Source organism: Hemitrygon akajei, chromosome 7 (genome assembly GCF_048418815.1).
Source record: "Hemitrygon akajei chromosome 7, sHemAka1.3, whole genome shotgun sequence".
In the NCBI taxonomy this organism is placed as follows: Eukaryota; Metazoa; Chordata; class Chondrichthyes; order Myliobatiformes; family Dasyatidae; genus Hemitrygon; species Hemitrygon akajei.
In genome coordinates, this window is record NC_133130.1 from 15517424 (window position 1) to 15531321 (window position 13898).

General features: G+C 48.3%; 1 protein-coding gene across 1 annotated transcript in view; it reads right to left on the reverse strand.

Moving 5' to 3' along the window:
* The window catches only part of cd109 (CD109 molecule), a 247971-nt gene that overhangs the window by 50491 nt on the left and 183582 nt on the right, over window positions 1–13898 (reverse strand). Inside the window, exon 24 of the mRNA XM_073050423.1 lies at window positions 2061–2142. Within this exon, the coding sequence (XP_072906524.1) occupies window positions 2061–2142 (82 nt within the window). The remainder of the gene's footprint in view (window positions 1–2060; window positions 2143–13898) is intronic.

Below are 13898 nucleotides of genomic sequence, written 5' to 3' on the forward strand. Positions count from 1 at the left end.
AGGGGAACATGAGGTGGAATTTCATCACTCAGATGGTGGTGAGAGTGTGGAGTGAGCTGCCAGCACAAGTGCTGGAAGGGTCAGGAAGGAAGGGAGGGGTCTCAGCCCAAAATATCAACTTTATTCCACTCCATAAATGCCGCCTGACCTGCTGAGTTCCTCCAGCATTTTGTGTGTGCTGCTCTGGATTTCCGGCATCTGCAGAACCTCTTGTGTTTATGAAATGCGGAACACCGGAAGGCTGCTTACTTTTTTGTGTGTCTTTCTGCCCACAAAAATGTTGATTTAATCATCTGTCACAAACCATTGCGTGTGTAGGAGCCAGAGCACCCTGTATTTCACCCTTTATTCCCAGAGGAGTAGTGGAGCATAATTTTCATGCATCAGATGTCCCGCATTTCCAAAGCATGCAATGTTGACTCATTGGCCACTTTACTGGGTAACCTCCTGCACCCAACAAAGTGGCCACTGAGAGCATATTTGTGGTCTTCTGCTGCTGTAGCCTGTCCACTTTGGGGTGACATGATAGTACAGTGGTTAGCACTATGCTTTACAGAACAGGCAACTGGGACCGTTTCCTCAAACCACCCATCTGGCACCAACAATCATTCCATGGTCAAAGTCACATAGATCACATTTCTTCCCCATTCTGATGTTTGGTCTGAACAACAACCGAACCTCCTGATCATGTCTGCATGTTTTTATATATTGAGATGCTGCCTCAAGATTGGCTGGTTAGATATTTGCATATTTAAAGCTGAGGTCGATAGGTTCTTGAGAAGGCAGGAAAATGGGGTTGAGAAGGCAGGAAAATGGGGTTGAGAAGGAGTATAAACCCTGAGGCCAAACAGCCTAATTCTGCTCCCGTGACTTATTGTTTTAACAAGAGGGAGATGCAAAGAGAGAGCAGCAGAAATTAATGAGTGAAAGGAAGACAATAAAAGTGAGCATGTAATTAGTGTGAGGGCATGCTGGCTGGGCTAGAGACTGCGTCTCCAGGTTGAGTGAGCTAGGGCTTTTGTCCTTGGAGTGAGTCCCATGCCGGTATGGCCAATACAAGGGGGCATAATTTTAAGAAGATTGGAGAAAGGTATTGGGGGATATCAGAGATAAGTTCTCTACACAGAAAGTGGTCAGTGCATGGAAAGCCCTGTCTGGGGTGGTGGTAGAGACAGGTACATTAGGGGCATTTAAGTAGCTATTAAACAAGCATACAGATGAATGAAAAATAGAGAGTTATGTGCAAGGGAAGGGATAGATTTTTAGGGTTAGATTTATCTAAGAGTAGGTTAAAAGGTCGGCAAAACATTCTGGGCTGAAGGTCCAGTAGTATGCTGTAGTGTACTATGTTCTATGTAAGCAACAGTTCGACTTAAGGAACTAACAAGCAAAAGAAACTGATTGGTTGATAGAGAGGGGGCGACAACTACACCACCAGGTTCAGCAACAGTTACTAACTCTCAAGCATCAGGCTCTTGAACCAGAGGAGATAACTTCACTCACCCCAACACTGAACTATTCCCACAACCTATGGACTCACTTTCAAGGATTCTTCATCTCATCTTCTCAATATTTATTGTTTATTTATTATTATTATTGTTATTATTATTTCTTCTGTATCTGTGCAGTTTGTTGACTTTTGCACACAGGTTGAGGGAATAAAAGCTCAGAAGAACCGCAGAAAGTGCAAGGGGTGGAGAGAACGAGAACAGAGAGGCAATAGACGAATGGGATGAATACAAAAAGAAAGAGAATATTTAAGAACTAAGCGGTCAGATCTGCCAGAGTACACCAGTTGAAAACCAGCCACTGCCTCTCCCTCCACTAAATCCATTTGGAAGTGATAGGAAGTCACTCAGTGCTGGTTATTCCCTCCTAATGTATTCCCTTCTGACAGTTATCCACACCACATTCTTCAGGAATTCAAGTGAGGAAGAGTAAGCTATAAATCTCGCAGAGTTTTTTTTGGGCTGGTTCCACTGATGAGAGAATGAGAGCTTTGTAATCGAAGCCACAGATGGAAGGGGCCTTCCAGCCTATCCCTCCAGAAATCTTCTTACCAAGTGCTTCCAGAAGAATCCGAGTTTCCAAAGGCACTGAAGGAGCCATCAGTCCGTTGGTACGTTAACTCCCTTTGGTAACCTATGAAACAGGAATGATCCTGAGAAGTGCTCAGTCATTGACTAGGATCTAGGATCAACTTTATTTGCCATATATGTTTACATATATTAGTAATTTGCTGTGGTGCATTGGTCAGGGTGTGACATGCAACAAAAAGCAGCAACATTCAACAGTTATAAAGAATTATATAAAAAGTAAACAAAGTTTAATGTAGAGATATAGAATAAAATGTGCATAAATACATAAATACCATTATGTACTTACAATGTAAACCACATGATTAAAAGGGGGTTTAAAGTGTTTACAGTGCAGTGACCGAGGTAATAGATAGAGGGGGTAGGGAGGCTAACTAGAATGGTTGATCAGATTATTGGTCTGGGGGAAGGAACATTTACAATGGAATGAAGTTTTTGTTATAATAGGCCCATCTACTTTGAAACATGGGTGGAAACTGGAGCACCCAGAGGAAACACAAGTGGGTAAGGGGAGAATGTGAAAGCACCTTATCTACATTGAACCCAGGTCACTGACACTGTAAAGCAGGGGTCATCAACCTTTTTTGCACCACGGACTGGTTTAATATTGACAATATTCTTGCAGACTGGCCGGCGGTGGGGGGTTATTAATCACGGCCGGAATATAGGTGACAAGTCAACTATGAGTCACTTATAAGTGGCTAATACACTCAATTTTGTTTCTAAAAGGGTTTATCTAATGAATTTACTATTAAACACAGAGCGCATATTTTCCTTGCATGAATATAGTGAAAGTCAATTATAAGTCACTTATAAGTCAATGGCATCATAACATTTTAAGTAATGTTTGGATATTAAACACACAGCGCATATTTTACTCGTATGAACATATAAAATCATTGCAACACACCAATATCGCTGAATCAGTGGGAGCCCTGGCCTTGTTTCCCTGCAACAAGACGGTGCCATCGTGGGCTGATGGGAGACAGCGATACTCGAAGGGGGTTCCTTATGTCCAGTCTATTCCACAATTTAGTTTTTGTGGCTGTTAGCACTTGCTTCTGTCCCGCTTGCTCATGTTTTCTCCACTCAAAAAACTCAACGGGTTTGTCTTTAAGTGCAGGGTGCTTGGACTTAAGGTGCCAAAGCAGTTTTCATTGCCTCATTATACAGCCTCTGGGCCGGAACTCCAGCCTCCCGCTCGCCGCCAGACACCTTGGCCAGGTGGGGCTGGCCGTGGGAGGGCTGAGAGGACAAGGTCAGGGCCAGAGGTCCCCGTGCCGGGGTCACAGAGAGAGCGACCGACCGAGCGAGGAGTGCGACAGGGCACCCGCCCCACCCCGCCTTGTAGGTCGGTAGGATCTGTCAGCTGAGAAAAGTTTGGCTAGAGGGATGACTTTCAGTAGATCGCAGCGAGGTAGCTGCTCTGCTACTTACAAAACCCTGAGACAGAATTAGGTTGTCTGTGAATATTTTAGCACCGGGTTCCCCACGAACATCTGGTGTGCTAAACAGGTTTAGAGGTGGCGCCCATCCGTCCACGCTCCAGGCCAGTAGTCAAATCATATTGTTTCCTCGCAGCCCGGTAGCACATGTTTTGCGGCCTGGTGGTTGGGGACCACTGCTGTAAAATGTTACACTAACCACTATGTTACCATGCTGCCCTCTAAGCCGCTATCCCACCTACGGTGACACTTAGTTGGATGAGTAAGGAGGCTGAGGAGTAAGGGATGAAATAAGGAAGTCTGGATCACAAGCCAATGTCTGCTCAGAACATGGAGCACTGTCGCCGGAGAGCAGCGTCCATCAAGGACCCCGCGTTTCAGGCCATGCTCGCTTCTTGCTGCTATCATGAAGGGGATATAGGAACCTCAGGCCTTACACCACCAGCTTCAAGGACAGCTATTACCCCTTAACCATCAGGCTCTTGAACCAGAGGGGTAAATTCACTCAACTTTGCTCACCCCCATCACTGAGATGTTCCCACAACCTATGGACTCACTTTCAAGGACTCTTTTGTTCTCAATATTTATTATTTTTTATTCATTATTAGCTTGTTTGTGATTGTTTTTGTATTTACTAGTGAATACCCACAGGAAAATGAATCTCAGGATTGCATATGGTGATGTATAGGTACTTTGATAATAAATTTACTTTGAACTTCAAACTTTGAAATCTAGGATAACTATATTGTTCAATTTTCTGTTTCAGATGGGACATTTAACCCAGAAATTTATTAAACTCTTTAATAGACACACTAATTCTGATGAAACCATTTGGAATAAGAGAAAGAAAATGTCTCAGTCAATATTTATTTCTTAAGGATCAAAGCTAAACTTTATTCACCATAAATATTTACATGTATTAGGAATTTGTTCTGGTGTGTTGGTCAGGGCATGACATGCAACAAAATACAACATTGAACAATTATAAAGAATTATGTAAAATAAAGTTGGGTAAAGTACAGATGTGGAATAAACTGTGCATAAATATATAAATACAAAATGTATTTACTAAAAAACAGCATTATAAACAGTATAATATTGTTTCCATTGTGAATACATACTAGTATTTATGTATTTATTCACACTTTATTACATATCTGTACTTCAAACTCTAACTTGAGTTTATGTAATTCTTTATTCTTTATAATTGTTGAACGCTGTTTTTGTTACCTCACGCCCTGACCAACACGCCATGGCAAATCCCTAATACATGTAAATGTAAATTCTTTATACTGGGAGTGATTGGCCATTGAATCATAGAGTCATAGAAAAGTACAGACAGAAGCAAGCCATTTGGTCAATCTAGTCCACGCTGAACCATTATTCTGCCCACTCTCATCAACCTCCACTGAGACCATGGCTCTCCATACCCCTACCATCTACAAGGAGAAACCGGCATAAGCATTGGCCTGTTGAGCCTAACGGCTCGGGACAGATTTTAACTCTATCTACGAGGGGTGATTGATAAGTTTGCGGCCTAAGGTAGAAGGTGATGAGTTATACAGCTCTCGTTACATGCACATGCAGTTCAACTCTTTGAGTGATTATGCAGAAAATTTGAAGTTAATAACTCATCTCCTTCTACCTCAGGCCATAAACTTATCAAACACCCCTGGTGAGTTATTAACTTCAAACTTTCTGCATAATCACTCAAAGAGTTGAACTGCATGTGCATGTAACGAAAGCTGTATAACTCATCCCCTACCTTAGGCCATGAACTTATCAATCAACCCTCGTATGTACCTCTCCAAACTTCTCTTAAACATTGAAATCAAGGTCCCATGCACCACTTGCACTGGCAGCTCGTTCCACACTCTCACTACCCCCTGAATGAAGAAGTTTCCCCTTCATATTCCCCCTAAACCTTTTACCTTTCACCCTTAACCTAAGGAACACCCTGGCAGGGTTGGTGGTAGAGGCAGATATATTAGGGGCATTTAAGAAACTCTTAGATAGGCACATGGATAAAGTGAAAATGGAGGGCTATGGGGGAGGGAAGGGTTAGATTGATTTTGGAGTTATTTGAAAGGTCAGAACAACATTGTAGGCTGAAGGGCCTTATTGTGCTCTGTCCATGGCAAATAAAGTTGATCCTTCATCCTTGATTATAAAAAATGACTTGAAGTGAGGACATTGCAACATAATGATGACTGCAATAGATAGAGTGGGTGGTTCTCTAACTGGATTAACTGCCTGGGGAAAGAAACTTTTAAGATGGCATGAAGTTTTTGCTTTAATAGTCCTGCAGTGCTTTTCAGAAGGAAACTTTTGGAAAAGGAAGTTTGCAGGGTGGATAATGTCCACGATAATTTTTCTTGGGACAACTTTATTTGCTGGGCAACTAGCGAGAGGCAGCTCCTGTGTATAAGATGCATTTGGGGAACCAGTAATGGAGTGAACAGTACACTGCCTTCCCAGATCCAAACCATCAGTTCCGTCATGTGTTTCTCTGACTTGCGAGCAACACGGGAATGTTCACACATTGGTTACATTTTTGTTGTTGTTGCAGAGGTTCAGGATTCAAGATTCAAGATTCTTTATTGTTATTCTTCAATGGTTAAATGGGTCAATGGTTCCATTTATATCTGAGAATGTATACAGTACACAACCTGAAATTCTTACTCTTCACAGGCACCCGCAAAACAGATGTAAAACCCCAAAAAGTGAATGACAGAAAAATGTTAGAATCCCAAAGCTCCCCCCACTTGCTCCAGCAGGAAGAATCAACATCCCCCCCCCCACTACCCAGCATGCAAGCCATAGCAAAACCTCCAAAGAAACCATGATCTAGAGCCCACCAGAAAAGTACCGTCCATAAACCAGCACTTCGACGCCACAGGCTCGCTCTCTCACTAACGAGGGTGAGAGTGATATCACTGCTCCACAGCAAGAGTAAAGGAGAACAAACTGATTGTTACTCTGGATCTGATGCAGCACAAGAAAAAAACTGTGGCGACCCACTTCCTAGCGCACTCGAACCGGCTCACAAATAGCCAGCGCGCCGGCACAAAGGCCAGCCCCAAAAGGGCGCCAAGTCTGCTTCACCAGCAAGGGGAAAAGCCCGCGCGGGACTGTGAATACGTGCCCCCAACAGCATCCGCGCGTGGGACTGTGAATACGTGCCCCCTACAGCATCCGCGCCCGGGGAGGGTGGGATCAGGAAGGCTTTAAAGTGAGGCCGTGAAGTTCGAATAAAACCATTTTGCAACTGCAGCTCACCGACACCGTGTCGTTATTTCAGCGCTGCGTGTAGCACACCGCTACAATTGGTGACCCCGACGGCCCAAACGATTTTTGGACCGGAGATGACCGACGCCACATCTGATCATGCAGTTTCGTTGAAACTGCCAAGCTTCTGGACGCTGCGACCTCACCTATGGTTCCAGCAAGCAGAAGCCCAATTCCACGTTCGGCAGATAACCTCAGAGGACACACGTTACTACTACGTGGTGAGCTCCCTCGACCAGGAAACAGCGGCCCAGGTTGAGGAGTTCATACAGTCTCCCCCAGCAGACGGCAAATACACGGAATTCAAAGCCCTGCTCATAAGGACTTTCGGGCTCTCACGGCACGAGCGGGCTGCCCGCTTACTGCACCTGGATGGTTTGGGAGACAGGCCGCCGTCGGCTTTGATGAACGAGATGCTGTCCCTGGCCGGAGGACACAAGCCCTGCCTCATGTTTGAGCAGGCATTCCTAGAGCAGCTGACCGAGGACATACGCCTGCTGCTGTCCGACGCGGATTTCAGCGACCCCCGGAAGGTGGCAGCCCGGGCGGACTTGCTGTGGAACGCCAAGAAGCGGTCGGGACGCCGTTTTTTGGTCGACACTGGTGCCGAGATCAGCGTCTTACCTCCGACGAGTTACGACACCCACAACAGGGCACCGGGTCCCACCCTGAGGGCCGCAAACGGCAGCACAGTAAGGACCTACGGCACCCGTACGGTGCAGCTACAGTTCGGCTCCACCCAGTTCACATGGGACTTCACACTGGCCGCCGTAGCCCAGCCACTTCTGGGTGCGGATTTTTTGCGGTCTCACAGCCTACTGGTCGACCTGCTGAGGCAGAGACTGGTCCACGCCGAGACCTTTCAGACGTTCTCCCTGGGTGAAGCCCAGTTGCCAGCCCCACACCTCGACTCCATCACGCTGTCCGACAACGACTTCACCAGAGTCCTGGCGGATTTCCCATCGGTTCTGGCACTGCAGTTCATGGAAGCCATGCCCAGACACGGCATACAGCACCACATCCCGACCCAGGGACTACCCCTCCACGCCCGTGCTCGAAGGCTTCCCCCAGACAAGCTCCGACTGGCAAAGGAGGAGTTCAAGAGGATGGAGGAATTGGGGATCATACGGCGGTCCGACAGCCCATGGGCCTACCCCCTGCACATGGTGCCCAAAGCAACAGGGGGCTGGAGACCATGCGGCGACTACCGCAGGCTGAACGAGGCTACCACACCGGACCGCTACCCTGTGCCGCACATTCAGGACTTTGCAGCAAACTTGCACGGCGCACGGATCTTCTCCAAGGTAGACCTCGTCCGGGGATACCATCAAATCTCGATGCATCCGGACGACGTCCCCAAAACGGCACTCATCACCCCGTTCGGCCTTTTCAAGTCAGGAGCATCTGTCCCACCTCCGTCAACTCTACGCCCGACTGAGTGAATACAGCCTAACAATCAACCTGGCCAAATGCCAGTTCGGGCTCGACAACATCGACTTCCTGGGCCACAGGATCACTACAGATGGGGCAACCCCTCTGCCCGCTAAGGTAGACGCAGACTGCCATTTCCCCTGACCCACCACAATCAAAGGCCTTCAGGAATTCATAGGTAGGGTAAATTTCTACCTCCGCTTCCTCCCTTCAACTGCTTGAATCATGCGCCCCCTGTTCGCCCTGATGTCGGGTCCGGGCAAGGACATTGCCTGGGACGAGGAGTCCGCCGCCGCTTTCATTCAAACGAAGGAAGCCTTGGCGAACGCCGCGATGCAAGTGCACCCCAGAACGGACGTCCCTACCGCCCTCACAGTGGATGCATCTAACACGGCAGTCGGTGGGGTATTGGAGCAACTCATCGCGGGTCGCTGGCAACCCCTGGCGTTTTTCAGCAAACACCTGCGGCCACCCGAGCTCAAATACAGTGCTTTTGACTGGGAACTGTTGGCGCTATACCTGGCAATCCGGCATTTCAGGTACTTCTTAGAAGGTAGGCCCTTCACCGCGTTCACGGATCACAAGCCGCTTACCTTTACGTTCACAAAGGTGTCCGATCCCTGGTCGTCCCGCCAGCAGTGCCATCTGTCCTACATCTCTGAATACACGACGGATGTCCGGCACGTCTCAGGTAAGGACAATGTTGTGGCCGACACGCTCTCTCGCCCTAACATTCATGCCCTTTCCCAAGGGGTAGACTTTGAGGCGCTGGCAGAGGCGCAGCAGGCAGACGAGGAGATCCCTAGTTACAGAACCGCAGTCTCTGGTTTGCAGCTCCAGGACCTCCCCATAGGCCCAGGTGAGAGGACCCTACTCTGTGACGTCACCACCGGCCAACCCTGTCCCGTCGTCCCGGCAGCCTGGCGGCGGCGCGTTTTCGACTCCATTCATAACTTAGCACACCCCTCCATCAGGACAACCGTCCAGATGGTCTCCAACAGGTTCGTTTGGCACGGACTCTGCAAGCAAGTCAGTGAATGGGCCAGAACGTGCATGCACTGCCAGACGGCCAAGGTGCAGCGGCACACCAAAGCTCTGCTGCAGCAGTTCCACCCCACCCACCGGTGTTTCGACCACATTCATGTGGATATCGTGGGCCCCTGCCAGTGTCGCGCAGAGTGCGGCACCTCCTCACTATCGTGGACCGGTTCACCAGATGGCCAGAGGCGATCCCGCTCACCGACACCACCTCCGAATCTTGCGCCCGGGCACTGATCGCCACCTGGGTGTCCTGCTTTGGTGTACCGGCCCACATTACCTCCGACAGAGGCGCCCAGTTCACCTCCAGCCTGTGGTCAGCTATGGCCAGCCTTTTGGGGACACAGCTGCACCACACCACTGCCTACCACCCACAGTCAAACGGCCTGGTGGAGCGTTTCCACCGTCACCTGAAGTCGGCTCTCATGGCCCGCCTGAGAGGAGCTAACTGGGTGGACGAGCTTCCCTGGGTCCTGCTCGGCATCCGCACGGTGCCCAAAGACAATCTGCACGCCTCGTCGGCCGAGTTGGTGTACGGCACACCCCTGGTCGTCCCCGGGGAGTTCATACCAGCCCCAAGGGGGCACGAGGCAGAACCTGCAGCAGTCCTGGACAGACTACGCGAGAGGCTCGGCAACCTGGCCCCCATACCCACTTCGCAGCATGGGCAGAACCCGACCTGCGTACCCAAAGACCTGCTAAACTGTAAGTTTGTGTTTGTACGAAGGGGCGGGCATCGGCCACCGCTACAGCGGCCCTACGAGGGGCCGTTTACGGTGCTCAGGAACAACGGGTCCACGTTCGTGCTGGACGTTGGGGGGAGAGAGGAGGTTTTCACGGTGGACCGACTCAAACTGGCCCATGTGGACGTGGTGCAACCGGTCGAGTTTCCGGCACCGCGGCGCAGAGGCCGACCTCCCAAACAGGGTCCGGCCCAGACTATGGACATTGGGGGGTGTATCGCCGGTTCTGGGGGGGGGTTATGTGGCGACCCACTTCCTAGTGCACTCGAACCGGCTCACAAATAGCCAGCACGCCGGCATAAAGGCCAGTCCCAAAAGGGCGCCAAGTTTGCTTCACCAGCAAGGGGAAACCCCGCGCGGGACTGTGAATACGTGCCCCCTACAGCATCCGCGCGCGGGACAGGACTGTGAATACGTGCCCCCTACAGCATCCGAGCCCGGGGAGGGCGGGATCAGGAAGGTTTTAAAGCGAGGCCGCGAAGTTTGAATAAAACCTTTTTGTAACTGCAGCTCACCGACTCCGTGTCGTTATTTCAGCGCTGCGTGTAGCACACCACAATAAGTGTGAACATAGAAATCTACAGCACATTACAGGCCCTTTGGCTGCAATGTTGTGCCGACCATGTAACCTACTCTAGAGACCGCCTAGAATTTCCCTACTGCCTAGCCCTCTATTTTTCCAAGATCCGTGTACCATGAAAAATACAATAAACATAAATATGAAAGCAAATCTTGTAAAACACAATGTACACGTAACTTATTGTGGTCGTAAAAACATAACATTAGCAATCATAATGCAGTCTCGTTGTCTTGAGCAATGACAATGAAGCTCTGTTTGGTTCTAAATACAAAGACTGGTTTTATGTATGTGAAGTGTTTGAAGTTTTCATAGAACGCGTTCCATGGTATTGCGTTGTTTTGCGGCTGCCGCGGAAAGGCAAATCTCAGAGTTGCATACTGCGTACATTCTTTGATGATAAAACTACTTTGAATCTTTGACACTAGGTGCAGGAGTATCTGTACATAAGGTGACTCTGACAGGAACTGATAAAGTGACAAAGTGACTCTTGGCAAGATGAACTGTTCTAGGTAGCAGAAGGACATACGGAAACACAGTAGGACCGTGACTGTCCGTGTAGGGGTGAGACGTGGAATGTAAGTGTAAAGTGGCCGTGCATGGGAGGGGGTGGAGGGTGCGGAGGGGCTGTGGAGAGGAGTGGCTGATGTGGATGTAGCGGTGCAGGGTGGAGGTGTTGATCTGCCTGATGGCTTGGGTGAAATAACTTGGATAGGAATGAATGACCCAAGAATATGGGTTCAAATCTCACAGCAGCTGGGAAATTTAAATACACTTAATTAAATCAATCTGGATTTTTAAAAAAGCCTGATTCTGCGACATGACCAGGAAACCACTGAATTGCAAAAATCCATCTGGAATCTTCAGGGAAAAGGATCTGCCGCCTTTACTCAGTCTGTGTGACTCCAGGCACACCAGTGTGTCTGTCTCGTCATTGTCATGAAATGACCTTATAAGCCACTCAGGCTCAAGGAATGATTAGTAACTGGCTTGCTGGATCTCATGAAGGGATAAAAAACAAACATTTTTTTGTCTCCCGAAGGGTTACTCAGTCACAAACAGAACCCAGTATAGTATTTGCTCCAGTTCTGGTGAAGGGACCCAACCTGCCCCAAAATGTCAACCAGCTCTCTACCTCCATAGATTCTGCTTGACCCTCCGCTCCTCCAGCAGACTGTGCTTTATCTGCTCCACTTGAATGTTTTGCCTTCTGCCTCACATGCCGTGACTTTCCTGTGGGTTGCTTTCTCTCTTTCTTTTCCTCACTCTCTCTCTCTCTCCCTATTCTTTGTCCTTCTCTCCTTTCAGTCTCTCTCCTCTTTTCTATCTCTCCCTTCTTTAGTTTCTCCTCTTTGTCTCCTACTCTCTCTCTCTCCCTATTCTTTGTCCTTCTCTCCTTTCAGTCTCTCTCCTCTTTTCTATCTCTCCCTTCTTTAGTTTCTCCTCTTTGTCTCCTATTCTCTCTCTCTCTCTCTCCCTCTCTCCCTATTTTTTGTCCTTCTCTCCTTTCAGTCTCTCTCCTCTTTTCTATCTCTCCCTTCTTTAGTTTCTCCTCTTTGTCTCCTACTCTCTTTCTCTCTCTTGGCTTTTCTTCTCACATTTTTCCTGCCTTTCTCTCTCTCCTTCTCTCCATCTCCTTTCTCCGCTACTCCCATTTCTCTCCTCTCCTCCCTCTCCTTCTCTTTCTCTCTCTTACACTATCTCTCTCCCCTCTCACTCTCACTTTCTCCTTCCCTCTCTCTCACCACTTCCCTCCCTCCTCCTCTCTCTCTCTTTCTCCCTCTATCGACTTATCTAGCAAAATATCTCTCTCTCTTCCTATCACCACACTCACACTGTGAAGAAATGTTTTTCCTCAGTTCGCTGTGACCCAACAAGTTGGTCAGACCGCATCAACTCTTCTGGGTCCTCAGAGATTACCCTTCCAGTCACACAGGGAACAGTAAACCCCAGTCTGTGCCAACCTCACCTTGGTACAGTGATGCAGTGGGCAAGACTCAACATGTCAATGAGCTCTCCGCTCAAAGAAGATGGAATAGTTTAAACCAAAGCAGTGGGTGATGAGTGTGGTTAGTCGGAATCTGTCTGCAGAGTAGGAAATCATGGAGTAAGAGAGAGTTGAAGACAGTTCTTTGTGGGGTTTGTATGCCTGTTTCAAAAGCGAGCAGGGCCTATTGGAACTTTCCAGTTGAGTGGGAGATTGCTTGGGTTATTAGTAATTTAGCAAAGGCCAATAAAAAGAAGCATGGTGTAAGTGGATCAGCCACTGTTGGAGTGGTCATTTTTGAAATGGTCCAGGGTTAGAGTGGGAGGCTTTGGCATTTTTTTCCTCTTTCTTTCTCTATTAGTACATAGTAGTGCATTGAGAATGGGTCCAGGTTCATGGTATGCTCTTCATGTGAGCTCTGGGAAGTCTGGGCTCCTCCGTTATCCCTGATAACTACATCTGCACAAAGTGCATCGATCTGTAGCTCTTTAGAGACCACACTAAGGAACTGGAGCTGCAGCTTAATGACGTTCAGCTCATATGGGAAAATGAGGAGGTGATAGATAGGAGCTAAAGAGAGGTAGTCACCGCTAAGTTGCAGGAGGCAGGTACCTGGTTGACTGTTAGGAGAGGGAAAGGGAACAGGCACCAATGCAGAGTAGCCCTGTGGCCATTCCCCTCAATAATAAGTATATTGCTTATGATTGTGTTGGGGGGGGGGGGGGACTTACCAGGGAGTCACTGAGTGATTGGGTCTCTGACACTGGGTCTGGCTCAGTGGCTCAGGAGGGAAGGGGGAGAAGAGAAATGCCGTAGTGATAGGGGATTCCAGAGCTATTGGAACAGATAGGAGATCCTGTAGACATAAAAGTTACATCAAGATGGCTTGTTGCCTCCCAGATGGGTCAGGTACACAGCATTCTGAAGGTGGAGGGTGAACAGCCAGAAATCATGGTTCACACTGGTACCAAAGACATAGAAAGGAGAAGGTGTGATAGCTTGAAGGGAGAATAATGGAGGTTCGGTAGAAAGCAGAGAAGTAGGACCTCTATAGTAGTAATCTCTGAATTGAACACGCCACAGAGGGTAAGAATTGGATGATCTGGCAGATGAATTCGTGGCTGAAGAATGATGCAGTGGACATGGGTTTCTGATCTCTTCTGGGAAAAGTATGTCCTGTACAAACAGGACAGGTTACTCCTGAACCCAAGGAAGACCAATATCCTTTCAGGCAAGTTCACTAGAGCTATTGGGGATGGCTTAAACTAATTTGGCAGGGGAATAGGGCTGAGG